Raw genomic sequence first — 18,232 nt, 5'->3', positions numbered from 1 at the left:
GGTGGTGGTACCCAGCTGGTCAGAAGGACAAAGATAGAAGCGAGGACCAAAAGCAACAAGTAAATTCAATTTAAAGTTCCACTTAGGGACTTTCTTGGTGGCACAGTGGTTAAGAATCCACCTGCCAATGCAGGGGACACATTGCAGGCCAATGCAGCCCTGATTTGGGAAGATTCCACATGCCCTGGTGCAGCTAAGCCTGTGCGCCACAACTACTGAGCCTGTGCTCTAGGGCCCGTGAGCCACAACTACTGAGCCCACGTGCCACAACTACTGAAGCCCACACACCTAGAGCCCATGTTCTGCCACAAGAGAAGCCACTGCAATGAGAAGCCCACATACCACAACAAAGAGTAGCCCTCACTCGCCGCAACTAGAGAAAGCCCGCATGCGGCATCAAAGACCCAACGCAGCCATAAATAAATAAACAAAATAAAGTCCCACTTAATGTCCTATAGGTTAAAAGATGAAGGTGCACACCAAATTCAGCTCACATGATCTGCACCCACATAATCATATTCAAAGCTCATCCACTCAAAAGGGAGCAGAAAGTTAAACGTGACTCACCATTTCATCCTTATTGGAAATCACCTGCGAGACATGTTTTTCCTCTTCTTTTATCATCAATTTCTCATATAGCTCACTGACAATAAATGAAGGGTAATACCTATCCTTCAGGGTCTCATAAACATCTCCTTGGACTTTGCAGAACACTTCGATTCCTTTATTTCCTACAAGACATTGCTGGATTTCTTTGTAAAGTGATTTTTCCACAGATATTTCTTTGCTCTCCACGAAGAAATTCTGGTAAATTTCACCAACTAATTGTGGAATTTCATTCTGAAAAGACAGGAAGATGAAGAAGGAGAAAGTAAGAAATACCGTCTCTGAGAAAAACTATTTTCTTCTGAATTCTCTGCATTTTAAAGATGGAAGGGAGACATGTAGAATGTGGGATGAATGTGCAGCTTTGGCCTTTGTGGGCACGTTCAGGGCCAAAGGGCAAGTGTCAAACCCTGAAAAGACAACTGGTTCCTTAAAAGGAACACTTTACGTTGAACAGTTAACAAATGTAATTCCCTTTTAATGCTGGAAGGAAAAAAAAAGAAAAAAAGAATGAGAACAATTCTCTTCTTGCAGTGGATTCCTTCTCATAAATCTCAGTTCCACGGGGACACAATTTATTAGCTAAATTCAATTTGACTTTTTCATCTAATATAAATAATTAGAAGTGCCAACTTCCCACTCCAGAAGAAAGTCAATATAATAACTGTGTAATTTAAGAAAGCAAGAGACATATTCTTCAGAATGATGACTTACTACATTGTAATCAACCTTGTATTTATACAGCGTGGTCTTAAACACTACACTTAGGTCACAGCCAGCCTACTTCAGAAGTGCAAACATCTCTTCTGATTAACATAACCTTTACATTTCCGCTAGAGACAACTCATTAACTCTAGAAAGGTTATGAAAAGTCTTCAACGGTAGCAAAAAATGAAGACAAATGACTTAACGAGTATTACGAATACAACAAGCATGCTGGAACTGTTATATCCATATCAGTGTTGCTAGGCCAAAATACAGCTATTTGAGGAAGCTATATCCTCTTATTGCATTGGTATTTTTCAACCTGTTTCCAGTAGTTTAGGAAATTTTGTTAGATTGCTCTTTACAATATTCCTCTGAGAGCATCCAAAAGTCAAGTTTGTAGTCAAGTCTGGTAAATATATTATGTAATAAAGATGGCTAATACAATATGCAGTAAAATGAGGTAATTTGTGGCTTATAAATTAACAATGAAAGACATTTCTAAGATTTAAAAATACTATGAGAATGGATTTAGTTCCTTAACCAACACAGTTTGTGATTTATGATGTATTTTAAGTTGGTATTCAGCTCCAGCAGCATTCATATGAAGTGCAAATGAGTAATTTAATGTACACAGTGCTCTTTGTGCTTATTTTATTTCCTTTCATTGTGCTTATTCTAATAAGCCTCACAAAATACATGTATTATATATGTTGTACAGCTGTTATATATGCTTGTAGACATATATACACACACATATACTCCACAGTCTTCAATTTAATTCTTAAATATATATTGAGAACTTGCCAAGTGCAAAACACAATGCTTATTGTTGGGCTTTGCACTGTAATAGGCATATGTTATCAAATATTTTTTGTCTTCCTTAACACAATCATATTTTAAATGAAATAAAAGCAGGACAGTAGTGTAAAATGTGCACATTATGATATTAAAAACAACAAGGTTATGAGATTGAGGTATAGGGGACAAGACCAAATTTATTGTAACAGCAATGTAGGTATGTATACGCCTTTTTATAATGGGTTACAAAATAACTACCTGAAACTAAATTCAATAACTCGGTACATTTGTAAATCTCTTTTCCTTGACTACACGTTTAAAGGCACTTTTTATAAAATTAAAATCTAATTTTATTTACCATTATGGGCTAGAACATAATGCCAATAATTGGTTTAAGATCTTTTAACACGTACTTACCTTATAGCTTTATTAAGAAACACAGATACACTGCCTAACACGCAAGTTTTCATCAGCTAGTGATTAATATTCCTTTGAGCCTACATACCCTACCTTGTTAGCATTCTTTAAATATTCCACAGACTCCCAAAAGCTAATCAGAGCTCTCTTGTCCATCCTTTCCATGTACATTCGAAACTGCTTTCGGTAGACAGTGTTGGCCAAGATATCTTTGAATTGAAGAATCTATGAAAGGAATTTAAGAAAAAGTTTTTAAAACTTGAATTTTAAATATCAGTGTGCTTTAATTTCCAATGGATTAATTTCTATATTCAGGAAAAAACGCCTTATTTTCTAAGGTCATAGTCAATGTAATATAGTACTTCTCTCACCTTCCTAAATTTTAAATTAAAAACGTTTATTGAATATTCAAAATGCATGTATTCAATAAATACCAATTTTCTATTAATCGCTTGCTCATTCAGCAAAAAATGTACTTGGCATCCACTCTGTAACAGGCACATTTCTAGGAAACCAAACAGACAAAATTCCCCGCCGTATGGGATGTATCGCTAAATGCAATCATGCTAATAATAGAAAAAGTGAAGAGAAATGTATAAAAGACCAAGAAGCTGGAGTCTAATAATATGGCATTTTTGCTTTCCATCCTATTTTCATATAGCTGAGGAAATCTACAAATGATTTCATACCCTGCCTTTTTGGGTATAAAAGATCACATTTATTAAAAAAAAAAATGTTGTACACATCACTTTAATTGGTCCATGAAAGCCCATTGTATGGATGTATCAAAATTACTCCTTTGTTTACTATTTTGAATGCTTACAGAAAAAGAAGAACCACTATCTGAAGACACAGAGATCAATCTTGAGTATGGACTGCTATAATATGAGAAAGCAAATGAGTTTCATAATAATTCATGACTCAACTAGAAGAAATGCTTCAAGTTAATTTAGAAGGAATTTAACTCCTATATCCTCAGTTATTAATTAGTAACAAAAAATGATGTCTATGTATGTAATGCAATGCAAAGAAAACTTATATTTAAGACTTAAAGTTAACATTGTGGTAGTTGGAAAAATTTCAGAAATGTTACCAGAAAGATCTTTCTAAAATCAAGTGTATATGATCAAAGCATGTTCAACTCTTCTGCCACTGACAGTAAGTCCTCAATCTGTTTTGTGGGCAGAAAGGGGAAGGCATTTTTCTAACAATTTTTGATAACTAATTAAAGTAAAGAGCATCCCTGCTATAGACCATTAATATTTAGGATTTAGTTTACTAACTCTGGGAGACAGTAGCATGTATCCTCACTTTTTGTAAACCTTCCAGTGAAGCATTTTGAAGTACAAATCCTAACTGTACGGGCTCCAAAGTAGGCTGAAGCCTGCAACATCAGCTGTGGCTGGGAATAACAGATCACTCAGGGAGCAATCCATTTTTAACCTGGGGAGGAGCTGAGCAGGAAAGACAGTCAACAGTCCTAAGGAAGTCTTCCCAGTGTAATCTCATGGACTGGGGTGAATTCCAAGTTAGATACAAATTCACGCGTTTGCAAAATCAAGTCCAAACATCTTCTAAAATATTAGCCACTTTTAGATTCTTTGATTGTGGCTTATGAACATTCTCGTGCTTAGTTCTAAAAGTGCAAATACACACAAATAAATGACAGTAAACGTATCTCAAGTCTAACTAAACATCTGATATATCTCATATCTTAGCTGGTGAATTAACCAAGTTCTCTGCTCCATTTGCTTTTTATTTCCTCTTGAAGCCTGCATGCGTCTTTTACTGAGTAACACCTGCACTAACGGGGCGGGTCTGGGTGACCACGATGAGTAGACAGCTCACTTCCGAGTCCGATGTGTTAACGTGAGATGAACTCAGTCTCAGTGTGTTAATGTGAGATGAACTAATCTCAGTAATTTCGGGACTGTTGTGTGGAAGCAGAAAGAGAAGACTGGGCAAGTCAAAGTTGACACTACTGCTAAATACATGATTTAAAAAAAAAATACATACAGACAACATAATACCAATTAACATTTACTAAGGGCTTCCATGTAGCAAACACTGTGCTGTTGTGTGAAGTTCCTTCTGTTGGATCAGCATGTTTCTCTCTGTCCTAAGACTTCTGGTAATCCTAGGAGAGGTGATGCCACAGTCAATACTCTCTGGGCAGAAGACAAAAAACTGTTCTGGTGGATGTCTCATATGCCGAAGACCGGGGACTATTTCAGGCTGGAAGGCAGGCTGTGAAGGCAGACTATTCTTTATTCCCCTTCAGGGATTTTTATTTACTCCTTTTTCACTGTCTCCCATCCCACTGGATCTGGTTTCATGATGTGTACTCTATTAACTTAGTTTTATGTTTTGTGTGTATTACCCCTGAACCAGCAGGTTAATTTTTCTCTAGGAAATATATCCCCTCAGCACTCAAAAGGACCACAAGGCCTAGAAGAGTAGTAAATGTGCTCTTATAACACCCAACATGTTACCAAGAGGGACCCAGGCCCAAGATTCTCTAGTTGCCAAATATTTACAATATACTCATGAGAATATCTACAGCATACTAATGAGAATGTGGAGAATCAGGATCTTGAGAATGATATTTTATCCTAAAAGGAGAGATCACAATAACATCACTAAGCAAAGCCCTGAATAATTATGGCCAGTAATAACAAATATTTATTAAGTGCTCATTATATACCAAGTACTATACTTACCATTTTATGTGCATTATTTAATTTAATGACTATCATGCCCTGTAGGGTATGTAATATTATCTCTACTTTATAGGGTACAGAGAGGCTAACTAACTTGTCCAAAGTCAGTCCCCAACAGACCTGGAATTAAGAGCCAGGCTTTCTGACTCTGTAAGCACAGCTTCTTAACCATAATAAAATACCTGCTCTCCTTAAGAAATTACCTGATTTAGGGACTTCCTAGGTGGTGCAGTGGTTAAGAATCCACTTGCCAATGCAGGAGACCTGGGTTCAATCCCTGCCCCAGGAAGATGCCACGGAGCAGCTAAGCCCGTGCGCCACAACTACTGAGCCTGCGCTCTAAAGCCCATGAGCCACAACTGTTGAGCCCGTGTGCCACAACTACTGAAGCCCACGCACCTAGAGCCTGTGCTCCGCAACAAGAGAAGCCACCGCAATAAGGAGCCTGCACACCACAATGAGGAGCCCACACACCACAATGAAGAGTAGCCCCCACTCACCACAACTAGAGAAAGCCCATGGGCAGCAACGAAGACCCAACACAGCCAGCAAATTAATTCCTTAATTAATTTTTTTTAAAAAGAAAAATTATCTGGTTTATACTCAGGCCAAAAAAATTAGCAAATTAAAAATAGTATGGAAGTCAAGAAGGAAAGATGGATTGAGAGCTCTACAAGAACTCTGAGAGAAACAAAGTTTGGGAATCTTTTCACATTAGTGCACAGTCCTGGGCTATACTCAGATTTGTGAATCAACTAGATCTGGGTTTTCATCTAGTTCTGCCTCTTCCCATCCACATGGCCTTATTAGGCAATTTACTTAAACCAATTGTTTCTTCACCTTTCATAAAATGGGGATATGGAGTTCATATTCATAGCACTGTGGTGGGAGCTCAGTAAAGTAACCTGTAAGAGACCTTCTACTTCACTGCTGGTAATTTCTATCCAATTCGTAGTGAGTAACCTGACTGGGCTCTTGCAAATATAAATATGCGCCTCTGGGATTGTGGGAGGGCAAAAGGGGAACAGGAAAACACACAGGCATGTGCACGTACACGCACCCCACACCTCCTGATCACACCTGTTACCACTCACAGACATCAAGGACCCCAAGAAATACAGCTACTTGACTCATAAAAGTAACGTGTGAGTCTATGTTCTGGAATATACATCTTAGGTTAAATACCAAGAAGTGAAAAGATTGTCTTTGTGTTTACACCAGTGTCATAACAAACATGAAATGGCAAAACGAGAAACTACAAAGTTCTACCTTCTGGCTTTGAGGCCCTTCTCCCTCATCTAAGGCCCCATCATCTTGCTGGTCGTAGGCAGGGCCTCCCAGGATTCTGATCCTCTTCTCACACTGTTTCTTTGCCACAGTCAGCTGGTTAATGTACCTTTTCATGTTCCTGGCCCTCAGGAGATCAGCCTTCATGGCAGCAGTTTCTTTACCTGAATGAAATAGATGGACAGCAGTCGGAGGACATGGTACAAGAGAGGGAACACAGCGACTCTGGGCCAAATTAATGTCTAAGGTTGTACATTCTGAACAAGAGTGGGTACGGCACTAAAGGACAGCCACTATAGAAAACAGTATGGAGGTTCCTCAAAAAATGAAAAATAGAACCACCATATGATCTGGCAATTCCACTCCTGAGTATTAATCCAAAGAAAATGAAAACACTAATTCAAAAAGATATATGCACACTGTGGGAAAACATTCAGAAGTCCTTCTGAAACCTTGAAAATGTTATAATAAATATGGTAATTAAAGTATGTGGGCCGAGCGACTGGGTGCAGGATGTCCTGCTTGAGCAGCGGAGGAACTAAGGGTGCTGGGCATGGAGGCCATGGGGGCACAGGCTACCGTGGAAACAGAATATTGACCCTCTCTGGGGGCGCAGCCCCTTCCTCACTTGCACACCTCATATCACCCTGTTTGGCCCTGGAGGATGGCTGGTTAGCCAGAGACAGGTAAGATTCCTCAGGGGAGGGACAACCTAAGACAGGCACAGTCACAGAGGGGCCAACAGGGGTGGGGCACAGACCCTTACTCCTTCTGACAGAGGTCTCCTGCCCCATGGCTGCTTTGCTTCCCATGCCCAGCTCAGATCAGGACCCAGGAGGTAAACAGACACCTGGCTAATAGCAGCTGCCCTCCTTCTGCTGTTCTTGCAAAAGACCACTGCCCCCAATCATGAGGCCTTTGTTTGATTATTTCAAAGAAAAACTTTGATTGTGGGACGAAACTGGGAGTGTGAGAACCTTATGCTATCCTGCTTCTGGAATGCTGAGAGCTCCATAAAAACAACATGGGATGAAGCAGCGGGGCTTTTGATCCTAGAGGTCTTGAGTCCCCCGGTCCCATCTTTCTCTTAAATCTGTGTCTGTGTTTCTTTAAGCTTGCGACACCTGTCATTCGCCCCGAGCTGCCGAGCTGGCCTCGGCAGCACCCCAGTGTTCATAGCAGCATCACTTACAATAGCCAAGATATAGAAGCAATCTAAGTGACCACCAACAGATGAATAGATAAGGAAGATGTGGTATATACATATATATACAATAGAATATTACTCAGCCATAAAAAATAATGAAATTTTGCCATTTGTGACATGGACGGACCTGGGGGCTACTACATTTAGTGAAGTAAGTCAGACAGAAAAAGACAAATACTGTATGTTTTCACTTATTTGTGGAATCCAAAAAATAAAACAAACGAATGAATATAACAGAAACAGACTCACAGATACAGATGATAAACTAGTGGTTACCAGAGGGAAGAGGAGTGTGGGGAGGGCCAACGTAGGTAAAGGGGATCAAGAGGTACAAACCACTAGATATAAAATAAATAAGTTATAAGGCTATAACACACAACACAGGAAATAGAGCCAATATTTTATAATAACTTACACAGGGTATAATCTATAAAAGTAGTGAATCACTATGTTACAGGGCTGTCTCTGGATCTGCCCATCTTGTACACACCATATGAATGGAGTCACATGCTACGTGGTCTACGGTGATCAGCTTTTTGGACACAGTGGGAAGCTCCCTGCTTAGGGCTTTAATATCCATCCTCTCAGTCTGGCCCCATCATCCCCCAAGAATTTGCCTGACTCAACTCCCCACCCCCTTCAGGTCCCTAGTTCAGGGCTCGGGGAAGACCTCCCTGGCTGCCCTCGGAAGACCTCCCTGGCCGCCCTCTTTCTACATGCAACCTCCCTCCGAAACACCAGTCTTCTCCTGTTCTGCTTTACTTCCTCTAATACTGCGTATTCGACCTAGTTATCCTGTATGTCCCATAAAGGTGGTGTTCTGTTTGTTCATAGGTTGCTGTACCACTGGCACCTATAACAGTGCCTGGCAACATAGTAGGGGCTCACAGAATGAGCTGAATGGATGCATGATCTGTGTCAAATGTTACCGCGAGGTCAATACCAATCAGCTAACGTTGTGCTGAGAGCTTGCTGTGGATCAGGTACTGTGCTCTTTCTAGAATCTGGCTGTGATGGGGAGAACCAGGGCACGTCTCCTCACCTCCCATGGTGTCTAGCCCTCCCCTCCACCGAATCTACTGCGGCCAAGATCACTAGTGGACCCCCATGTCAAATCCAGTGGACAGTTGTCAGTAGAGTCTGGAATCAGATTAGAATTCAGGCTCTGCCACCATGAGCTATGTGGTTTTAGCAAGACTTTTTAAAAATTTAATTTCAAAACATTTATGATGGTTTGTTTCCTAAAGCTGACATTATATAATGTAAAGTAAAAGTAAAAAACTCACATGAAATTCATTTTTAAAAACGATAAGCAATGGAACTTCCCTGGTGGTCCAGTGGCTAAGACTCCACGCTCCCGACGCAGGGGGCCCGGGTTCAATCCCTGGTCAGGGAACTAGATCCCCCATGCTACAACTAAGAGTTCGCGTGCCACAATGAAAAGATCCCGCATGTCGCAACTAAGACCCAGCACAACAAGGTAAGGAAATTAAATAAAAAATTTAAAAATAAAAACGATAAGCATTGAACATTTCCTTGTGGAGAACGGACTGGCTTTGCAGACACAACCTGAAAGCACGGAGGGACTGGGTTGAGGGAAAGCACCCCATTTTTTTGTTTGTTTGTTTTTAAATGGGCCAGAAATGAGCTGGTTTTAATGTTGATGAGCAGAAACCAGTTAAGAGAGAAACAGGTGACAAATGGGGAGTGGTACCCTGTAGAAGGGTGAGGAGGCTGGCTTTGGGAAAGGCCACCTCCTCCACCATGGAAAGATGAAAGGCAGACACAAGCAATTTTGGAGCTGGTGGCTGGGAGCTGGAGCAGTTCCCTTCCCGGGGTTCTGTTTTCTGGAAGTGGGGAGTGAGCACCTGCTCAGAGGGAGGTGGGTAAAAAGGGGGAGGGGTCAGAGGCCCGAGGAAAGTGCGCACAGTGTGAAAGCCACTGTGAAAAGCAGAAGAGCAAGCTCACTTCAGAAGCATGGTGGGGTTGTTTTAGGCGGCGTCCAGGGCCGAGGCGACCTCTGGATGAATATACACCTTCCTAGGCAGGTTGATCACAGCTCTGGAGGTGGGTCAGAACACACCTGGCTTAAGCTAGAACTAGCAACAATAAAAGAGGGTCGGCGTGTGCTTCCCAGTGCCCCTGGACGTGGAGTCTAAGTGAAGTTACACTCCTAGGGAGACCTCCAGTTCCCTGGGGTGGTCGCCACTGCCCTTATGTCACAGAGTCAGTCTGCGCAGATGCTTACAGTGGTGCCTGGGCAGGCTGAACAAATCCACTGGAAAAACCTAGGCAAGGACCACAAAACACTGTTTCTCTCAGAGCAGCTTTTCCTGGTATTTATCACCAACGGTCACAGGCAGACTTCAGGTCGACAGTCAGCCTTGCACAAGAGGGTCTGTCAGGTTTTACAGGGTGTTTTTCATACGTGTGCTGAGGAGATATTTTCATTTGACTTCAATGATGGTTTCTCGACGTGCCCTGTGCTCGGCTGACAGAGAGGCCCGGACCAAAGAACTTAACTCAGCATTCATCTCGAGAGGAAAAAAGAGTATTTCAGAGCCCCCTTAGTGCGAAGATAAAAGTAAATGTTGTCTGTCCCCAAACTAGCTTATTGCAAACTACAGTTATTCGTGTGTGTGCCTAAAGAAACACGTGCTTGGAATAGTGAATTTTTCATAAAACCTTTCTCTTTTCTTTTTCTACTTCCAAAGCTCATGTTATTTCCATTATACTTAGATTCTAAGGAGCTTAAACTCCTACAATTACATTCTACTATTCCGCACTGATTACATTTATTTTATTGATAAATAGATTTAAAGTTTATATCCTTAAACTATTTTGCATTGGTTACATTTATTTTAAACATTCTAAACATATATCCTTAAACTCTAAATTCTGTGCATAACCTTTAAACTACTTTAAAATTGGGGGACTTAAAGTTGCCTTTTATAAAATAAACCTTGCCGGCAATTTTAATTTTGGGTTAAAACAGGCTAGCAAAGAGCGACACAGATGAAGAAACTGACACACATTTAACAACAACCAAATTCTTCTCCTGAGAAGGCTTAAAAATCTTTCTAATAGGACAAAAACTGCGGCAAATTCCAAAGGGAAGGAAGAAAGAGAATCAACCTTCCCCTAAAACCCAGCTGCAGAGCTGAGAAAACATTCTGGAGTCCTGCCTGAATGTCCCCCTGCTCACGTGAATGCGTTCTGTTTGTTAAGGGCAAGACAAAGCCATTGTCTGATCACAAAGCTTGTTGCTAACAAACGCAACAGCAGCTTGTTGCTGAGACAATTCTGTTTGTTTTTGCCTCGGAAAACTAATGCCACATTCAAGACTAAATGACTAACAGGGCGCTCCTGTAGTGCACACGGCTGCCCTGCAAAAATCCTAGTAAATCCAGGGATGCAGATGCATACACTTCTTTGTAAACTGAGAACCCATCCAGCCAAGAAATCTTCACATCAAGAGAGGCTCAGGCAAGGGGGTGGACGACACACTGCCCAGCTCACGCCAGACTCCTGCGGCGCTCTGCAGAGTCCTAGGTAACGCTGTGCATTGTTAAAAACCGGGTTAATCACCCAATGCTTAATCTAGCTCAAAAAAAGAAGGCTGAGATCACAAACAGTGGCAGGTGACACACTAGGTGGCAGTGGCTCTTTACATGGGTGCCAAGAAGAACACACGAGTGATATAATCTTCTAAAACAATGAATTATAAATGTTTACTGTTTTCCTTCCTAGAGAGTCTAGATTCTACTGAGGTCAGAGCAAAAGGAAAGGGGGTCATTTGCTGAAAAAGACATTTGGATTAGACCTTAGGTGAACCCTATAAGGACATTTCAGTGGACCTATGAACAATATCACAGAACCGCTTTTGCTGTAAACCTTCTGCCCATGATATGATATAGTTCTTCCTTAAGTGGGTAAAGTGACTTGCAGTAAAACAAAAACACCAGGGGACAACTGTTAGGTACTATTTCCAACGTGGCAAAGGAGAGTGAAGCAACTTACAGTGCAAACCAAGGACTCCAGAAGTAGCAGAAGTATAACTGGATTAAAATGGCCCCACTGTATTTTTCAAGTATTAAAAACTATCAATAGTAGAATGTTTCTTTTCTTATAGCACGCTATCAAATTCCCAGGCACAGCCTAACTGCAGCAGCCTCAGTCCACGGAATTCCATGGACGACACCCAGCAGGAGCCCTCAGCCTCGGCACCAGTGACATTCCGGGTGGATAAACCTTTCCTGTGGGGCTGTCCTGTGCATCGTGGGATGAGTAGCAGCATCCCTGGCCTCTACCACTAGATGCCAGTAGCATCCCTTCCCCCCGTGTGACAACCAAAAATGTTTCCAGACCTTGTCAAATGCCCCATCCCGTCCCCCCACCCAATCGAGAAGTATTAATATAGGGGTACGGCTCCTGTGAGAGTGCAGGAGGCAAGGCTACCCTCCCCCGACTCCCCAGCCTGTGCTTCTGCTCCCCACGACGCACAGGTCTCCTCACGCCCCCCAGGCAATTGAGGGAAGGGATTAAGGGGGTTCCTCACCAGAAAATGTCAGGCCTCCATCCACGCGAACAGGCTAAAAACAAGTCTTTGAATCTTTCTTATACATTGAAAGAGAAGTTTCAATAAACCCCCTTGAGAAGAGAGTTCAAGAAACAGCTATGTGTTTAGTGATATTAGGGACGAGTCAAGTTTCAAAAGGAGAAATGGTGCTCCCGTCTTAACATAAAGCTGACGGCAATTCTCAGGAGTTACTAATCATCACAAACTTCTTAAAAGTTATCTGAAGATCACCTTAAAAGCTGCCTAGGAACTAAAAAAATATTTACCTTACTTTTCAACTTGAGGCCAGGATGTTCTCTCTTTTAAAAGAACAAGTGAGATTCTCTTATCACACCAAACACTTGAAATTTCAGTCTCGAGTGGGTCACCCCACTGTAGCAGAAAGAGTACTTGAGGAATAGGCAGAGATCCTAGTAGCAGCTGACGGCAGAACCTCTCCTGTTATCGTGGAGAAGAACACACAGGCCTCCAGGGCCAGGCAAGGACCAGGCAGGGTGCCTACAGCACACCTTTTATTTCCTTCCTTTAAATACCTCAAGTGCTAAAATTTCCAGCACTTCCTCTTGTTTAAGGCCCTCCAACATGCTTGCAATACATTTTTAAAGTAATAATGTCCTATCAGTTAAATCCACACATCAAGTTACCAGGAGAGGCCTGCTCCCAAATTAGAACTGTGACTTGAACAGACAGGAGACAGACACTGAGGACACGGCTCTGATCCACACGGTTTCTAAGTCTTGAGCATGACTCGCGCAGCATCCGTCCTGTGAGAGAGCAGTGCAGTGGGAAGATGCAGGTTCAAGTTCCAGATCAGCACGTGACTAACCAGGCACCTGTTTAACATCTCTGGACCTGAACTTTACTCGCATAAATGCAGGTCTTAGAATGTACGATGACTAAAGTTCTCTGGGGGAGAGAGATGGAAGCAGAGTTGGATACAAAATTATGAGACTGCACAGAATGTAATACAAGTGTCCTGAGCCCTCGGTCCCTCAAGACAGGTAAGGGATGAGGCTGCAAAGGACGTTGGGGAAGGGACCGCAGGCTCTGGAAGCTGCCGTGCTCAGGGCATCAGGGATGGGCAGGGAGAAACCCCGGCAACAGCCCTGCAGCAATGGCCTGGGGTGTTTTGTAAGTTGAGGTCATCCGTATATTGGAAACTGTGTCAAATTACTGCAGTGTCAGGCAATCAGATCACATCAGAGCATTAGAAAGGACTCTGAGACGTTCTCTAGAGTCTACGGTGTAGCTCCTTCTCTCAGGCAGGGACACCTTTAAATCCCATGTCAGGTAAGATATGTTATTTTTAAAAATTACTAATGGAAATCATTATGGTTCTTATCAACAAGTAACTGTGTGTATGTACACAGTCAATATATTCTGAAGTTTGTCTACAGTTCTGCTTGATATATTCAACTCGAAAACTCTTTACTTATACTCCAAACGATGCACAATGTTACCAACGCCTCCCAATCTCTACTAGGAGCATGTCACCCCCAAGGGTGCAGTATTTACATACAGCAGTTTCTATCAGACTCAAATCAACTTCATGGCCCTCGTCACAGTCAGCTGCAGAAATATTACTCTTTTTTTTTTTTTTTTTTAACATTTCTTATTCAAGTTTAATCATCTCTTTAGAAGGGGAAAACAGTGATAGCACTTATTGAACTGGAATTGCTACCAAAATTCAAAAAGCTGACCATATTCATTTAGCCACAAGCCAATCTTATTTAAATCAGGACAGAAATATTACATCAGCCATTCATGATCTGAAGTCTAGTGTATGAGATCAATTTAAATATGGTACACATAAAAAGTCATGAGACATCTGTTTTGTAATAAATAAGGCAGTGGCCAACTATTACTCATTAATAGCTTGTTTGAGATAGGCTATCAAGTCTGCCCTCTCTCCCTTCTTAATGCCAGCGAAGATCATTTTTGTTCCAGGGATGTACTTCTTGGGATTCTCCAAATACTCCATCAGCGTCTCCTCTCCCCACATGATGCCTTTGTTCTTGTTGGCATCTGTGTAAGAGAATCCAGGAGACTGACCCGTCTTTCGCCCAAAAAGACCATGGAGATTTGGCCCAGTCTTGTGCTTGCCTCCCTTTTCCACAGTATGGCACTGGGCACACTTCTGAACAAAAATCTTCTTGCCCTTCTCAACATCACCCATTTTCAAATCGTTCTTTCCCGGTGCACGCCTAAGTGGGGGCCGCTGGCAAGCCGAACGTCCTGCTCTCTCTGAAATATTACTCTTGAATCACTTTTCTTGATAACATTTCAGGATCCAGAACAGTGGCAGTGGAGGGTGGGGTGGGGGGAGGAGCTTTAAAGGAGCTGAAATACTGGGCTTACTCACATCCAGCTGCAGGGGAATGCAGCATATGTCCCATTACTACCAGAATTCCTACAGTTGGCCAGCATTTTAGTTCGGGCAGCTATAACCAAATACCACAGACTGGCTGGCTGTAAACAACAGACACGTATTTCTCACAGTCTGGAGACAGGGAATCCAAGACTGGGGTGCGAGCACGGTCAGGTTCTGGTGAAGGCCCTCTTGTCATGTGCAGACTGCCACCTTCTTGCTGTGTCCTCACACGATAGGAGAGGCTGGGATCCCTCTGCAGCCTCTTTTATAAGTCACCAAGCCCATTCATGAGGGCTCCACCATCACAACTTAAGCACCTCCCAAAGGCCTCACCTCCTAATACCATCAAGTTTGGATGTCAGGATTTCAAACAAAAGAAAAGAAATTGGGGAGGGGGGGGGGAGAGGACACGAGACACAAGTATTCAGACCATAGCAGCCAGCTAATTTTACAAGATCATCTCTCAACAACTTGGGCTACACTAATTGTAAATAAAAAGCTCGAACTGGGCACTAAAATGCAATGTGAGCAGATCACTGGCTCTCAGTGGTGGCTCTCAAGGTGTGGTTCCTGGAGAAGCAGCACCAGCATCTCCAGGGAACCTGTGAGGAATGCAGACCCTCAGGGCCCCGCCCCCGCCAGATCCACAGAATCAGAGACTCAGGGGCCCAACGACCTGCATTTTAACAAGCCCTCCAGGTGATTCTGACGCACCCTATAGTTTGAGAACCTCTCATCTCCAGGATTAAGCCCTAACTTCTCAGGCCCTTTAGGATAGGCCCGTCTTCCCATCAAGCCTCATCTCTCCATTACATCCCAAGCACCCGTGCCGTGTCCCAGCTGACATAACCCACATACAAACACACACGTGGTACCACCTAGCCACAGCCACCTGACAGGCCCAAAGGAGACAAGAGCCACTCAGCTTTTCTGACTTAACTCTGCTACCCTTCAGGGAACGCCTTCCTTGAGCTCTGGCCCAGGCAGAGCTGACCATTCCCCACATCTGTACCACTACTGAATCCTGAACCTGCAACACTCACTGAATTTATCAAACTGTATTGTGATTTTGTTTGCATGTCCACCTGTCTCCTCATTGGACTGCGATCTCCTGAAGGCCAGGGACAGTTTCATGCATTGCACAGCTGTGCCCAGTACATAATGGCACTCAAAAGACTGAAGACCTGCTTCTGGTGATTAAGGTATCCCTCAGGGTCCTGTCTCTACTGATGTGAAGGGTCCTATGACCTCAAGTGCTCTCTCATCTACCCAGGATCAGGGGTGGGGGGTGGGGTTGTGATCAAAGAAGATAAATATGAGATAATATGTAAAGGATAAGTAGGAGTTATCTAGGCAGAGTGATACTGAGTGTAGGGCAGCATTCCAAGAAGAAGAAACAGAATGTGCAAAGAATATGAGGCGGGAGGAATCGGGGTAAGTTGAGGAAATAGAAAAGTGAGTGTTGCAGGAGTACAGAGGGAGGGGGCAGACTGGCAGGAGATGAGGCTGAAGATAGAGACAGGGCCAGAGCAAGCAGGACCTTGTAGGCTTCACATCGAAGGGTTGTTATTCTAAGAACAATGGGAAGACGATGAAGGGTAAACATGGGGGTGGCATGATTAAGATCTGTATTTTTTAAAAATCACTATGGCTTCAGTATGAAAAATATATTTAATAGGAGCAGGAGTGGATATAAGGAAACCAATTAAGAAGCTATCACCATAGTTCAAGAGAGATTGGTGGTGGAAAACGGTGGTGCAGGGAAAGAGCAGAATTGAGATACGTTTAGGAGGTCAGTCTGTGTGACAATAATGGACTAGATACAGTGTGTGAGGGAGCAGGAATGAACAAAGAGGACTCCTGGGTTCCTGACTTACCTGGCTAGATGACGATGCCACTCACAGAGGCAAGAAACTACAGGTATGTGGGACCTGACTTGGACATTTTCATTCGGAAGTGTCTTTTGATACCCAAATAAAAATGTTCAGTAAACAGTAGTGAGTAGAAAAGCACAGAATAGAGGTTCTGTAGGTAGAAATTTGGAAAGTCATCTGCATATAAATATAGGAAAGACTAATCAAAGGACACAGAGCAGCTCTAGCCAAGGAGACGCCGGCGATGACGGAAATGCCCCATGCTGCCCAATACGGCAGCCACGCACGGTTAGTTAACGCTTGAGATGTAACTGGTGTGACTAAGGAACAAAAGTTTACATTTTTATTTACTTTCAATGAATTTAAATTTAAATGGCCACATATGGCTAATGGTTACTGTATTGGACAGCACAGGTATAAAATAATAAGAGTTAGAAATAAATCCTGAGCAACTCCAACATCTAAAAGCTGAATAGAGGGACTCACCTGGTGGCGCAGTACTGAAGACTCCAAGCTCCCAACACAGGGGGCCCAGGTTCAATCCCTGCTCGGGGAACTAGATCCCACATGCATGCCGCAACTAAGAGTTCATGTGCCACAACTAAGGAGCCCATGTGCTACAACTAAAGAGCCCAGCACAACCAGATAAATAAATAAATAAATATTTTTTTAAAAAAAGCTGAATAGACACAAATAAGCAAGCAGAAAAACAAACTACCAACTGGAATGACAGAGCATGTTAGCCAGGGCAGGTGAGAGGTCAGGAAAACAGCAGTCCCCAATGTCACAGGCTGCTGAATGGTCAAAGGTAAAGGTGGAAAAATGTTCACTGAAACTAGCTAGCTGGACTTACTAAACTTTCCAAATTCCATAGCCAATAGGCAGCTGATGTGATTAGTGGGTAAAATTCAGGCCTCCATCAATATGTTTGGCCAGAATGAATGATAAAATAAGGTCAGAGGCAAGAAAATTTTGTGAGCAGACTTAAAACTTCTCAAACCAAATGCTTCAAATTGTATAGTATTTATAAATTTGCTCTAAGAACCTCCTTCTCTAATTTTACCTAATTTTCTTGCCCATAGGACAAGAATCTGAGTTAGATGGCCTCAAAAACTTTTTATTTCTATCATTATTTACTTTCCCTAGAATTGTACCAGCAATTAAACTAGTTGAGGCATTATAAAGACTTTTAAAATCACTTGATACTTATTTCTTAAAAAGATCAAAATACCAGAAGAAAAAAAACCATCAAAAAAAGAATCAAACTGAAATTTCTACATTCTTAAAGACAGTAATTTGCTCTTCATTTAAGATAAAGTAATCTATGAACCTGAAACGTGCAGAGTTTTGTGTGGATTTGCTGGAGTTTGTTGCAGCTCAGAAACCTCATTTGAACCTTCCTGAATATACGAAGTAAAGAGGTCCCCCCGGCCCTCCTCTGTCATCCTGAGAAAAGTCAATGCAGGGTCAGCTAGTTAATTCCTTAAGCTTTCAGAAGACACACAATCAGGTAATTTCTCCCCACTTGTTATGCAGCATTTTTTTCCTTTGAATTCTCAAAATATTTTTTGCATACCATTTCTTAATCATTAACAATTATAGTTGGAAAAGACTTGCCTGAAACATATTTATATGTAGCAACAAAATCATATTTTAGCATATATA

General features: G+C 42.2%; 2 protein-coding genes across 11 annotated transcripts in view; both read right to left on the bottom strand.

Annotated features, from left to right (window-relative positions):
- Positions 1-18,232, bottom strand: part of SNX25 (sorting nexin 25) — a 115,809-nt gene that overhangs the window by 40,133 nt on the left and 57,444 nt on the right. For all 10 annotated transcript variants that reach the window (XR_009047733.1, XR_009047731.1, XR_009047732.1 and 7 more), the window contains 3 exons: positions 6,519-6,700; positions 2,623-2,754; positions 568-840 (listed from right to left, as the gene is read on the bottom strand). Coding sequence is in view for 7 of the 10 variants with exons in the window: in XM_057697102.1 (XP_057553085.1) it covers positions 568-840; positions 2,623-2,754; positions 6,519-6,700 (587 nt within the window). In the remaining 3 variants the exon portion in view is untranslated. The remainder of the gene's footprint in view (positions 1-567; positions 841-2,622; positions 2,755-6,518; positions 6,701-18,232) is intronic.
- Positions 14,184-14,580, bottom strand: LOC130830131 (cytochrome c-like). Its single transcript, XM_057697125.1, has one exon. It carries the CDS (start codon positions 14,496-14,498, stop codon positions 14,184-14,186), a length of 315 nt encoding a protein of 104 aa, XP_057553108.1. The 5' UTR covers positions 14,499-14,580.

This window comes from Hippopotamus amphibius, chromosome 10, assembly GCF_030028045.1.
Source record: "Hippopotamus amphibius kiboko isolate mHipAmp2 chromosome 10, mHipAmp2.hap2, whole genome shotgun sequence".
Lineage (NCBI taxonomy): Eukaryota > Metazoa > Chordata > Mammalia > Artiodactyla > Hippopotamidae > Hippopotamus > Hippopotamus amphibius.
This window is presented reverse-complemented; position numbering and strand designations above follow the sequence as displayed.

Coding starts and splice junctions, on each gene's coding strand:
- LOC130830131 (XM_057697125.1), bottom strand. CDS start 14,498: ATGGGTGATGTTGAGAAGGGCAAGAAGATTTTTGTTCAGAAGTGTGCC.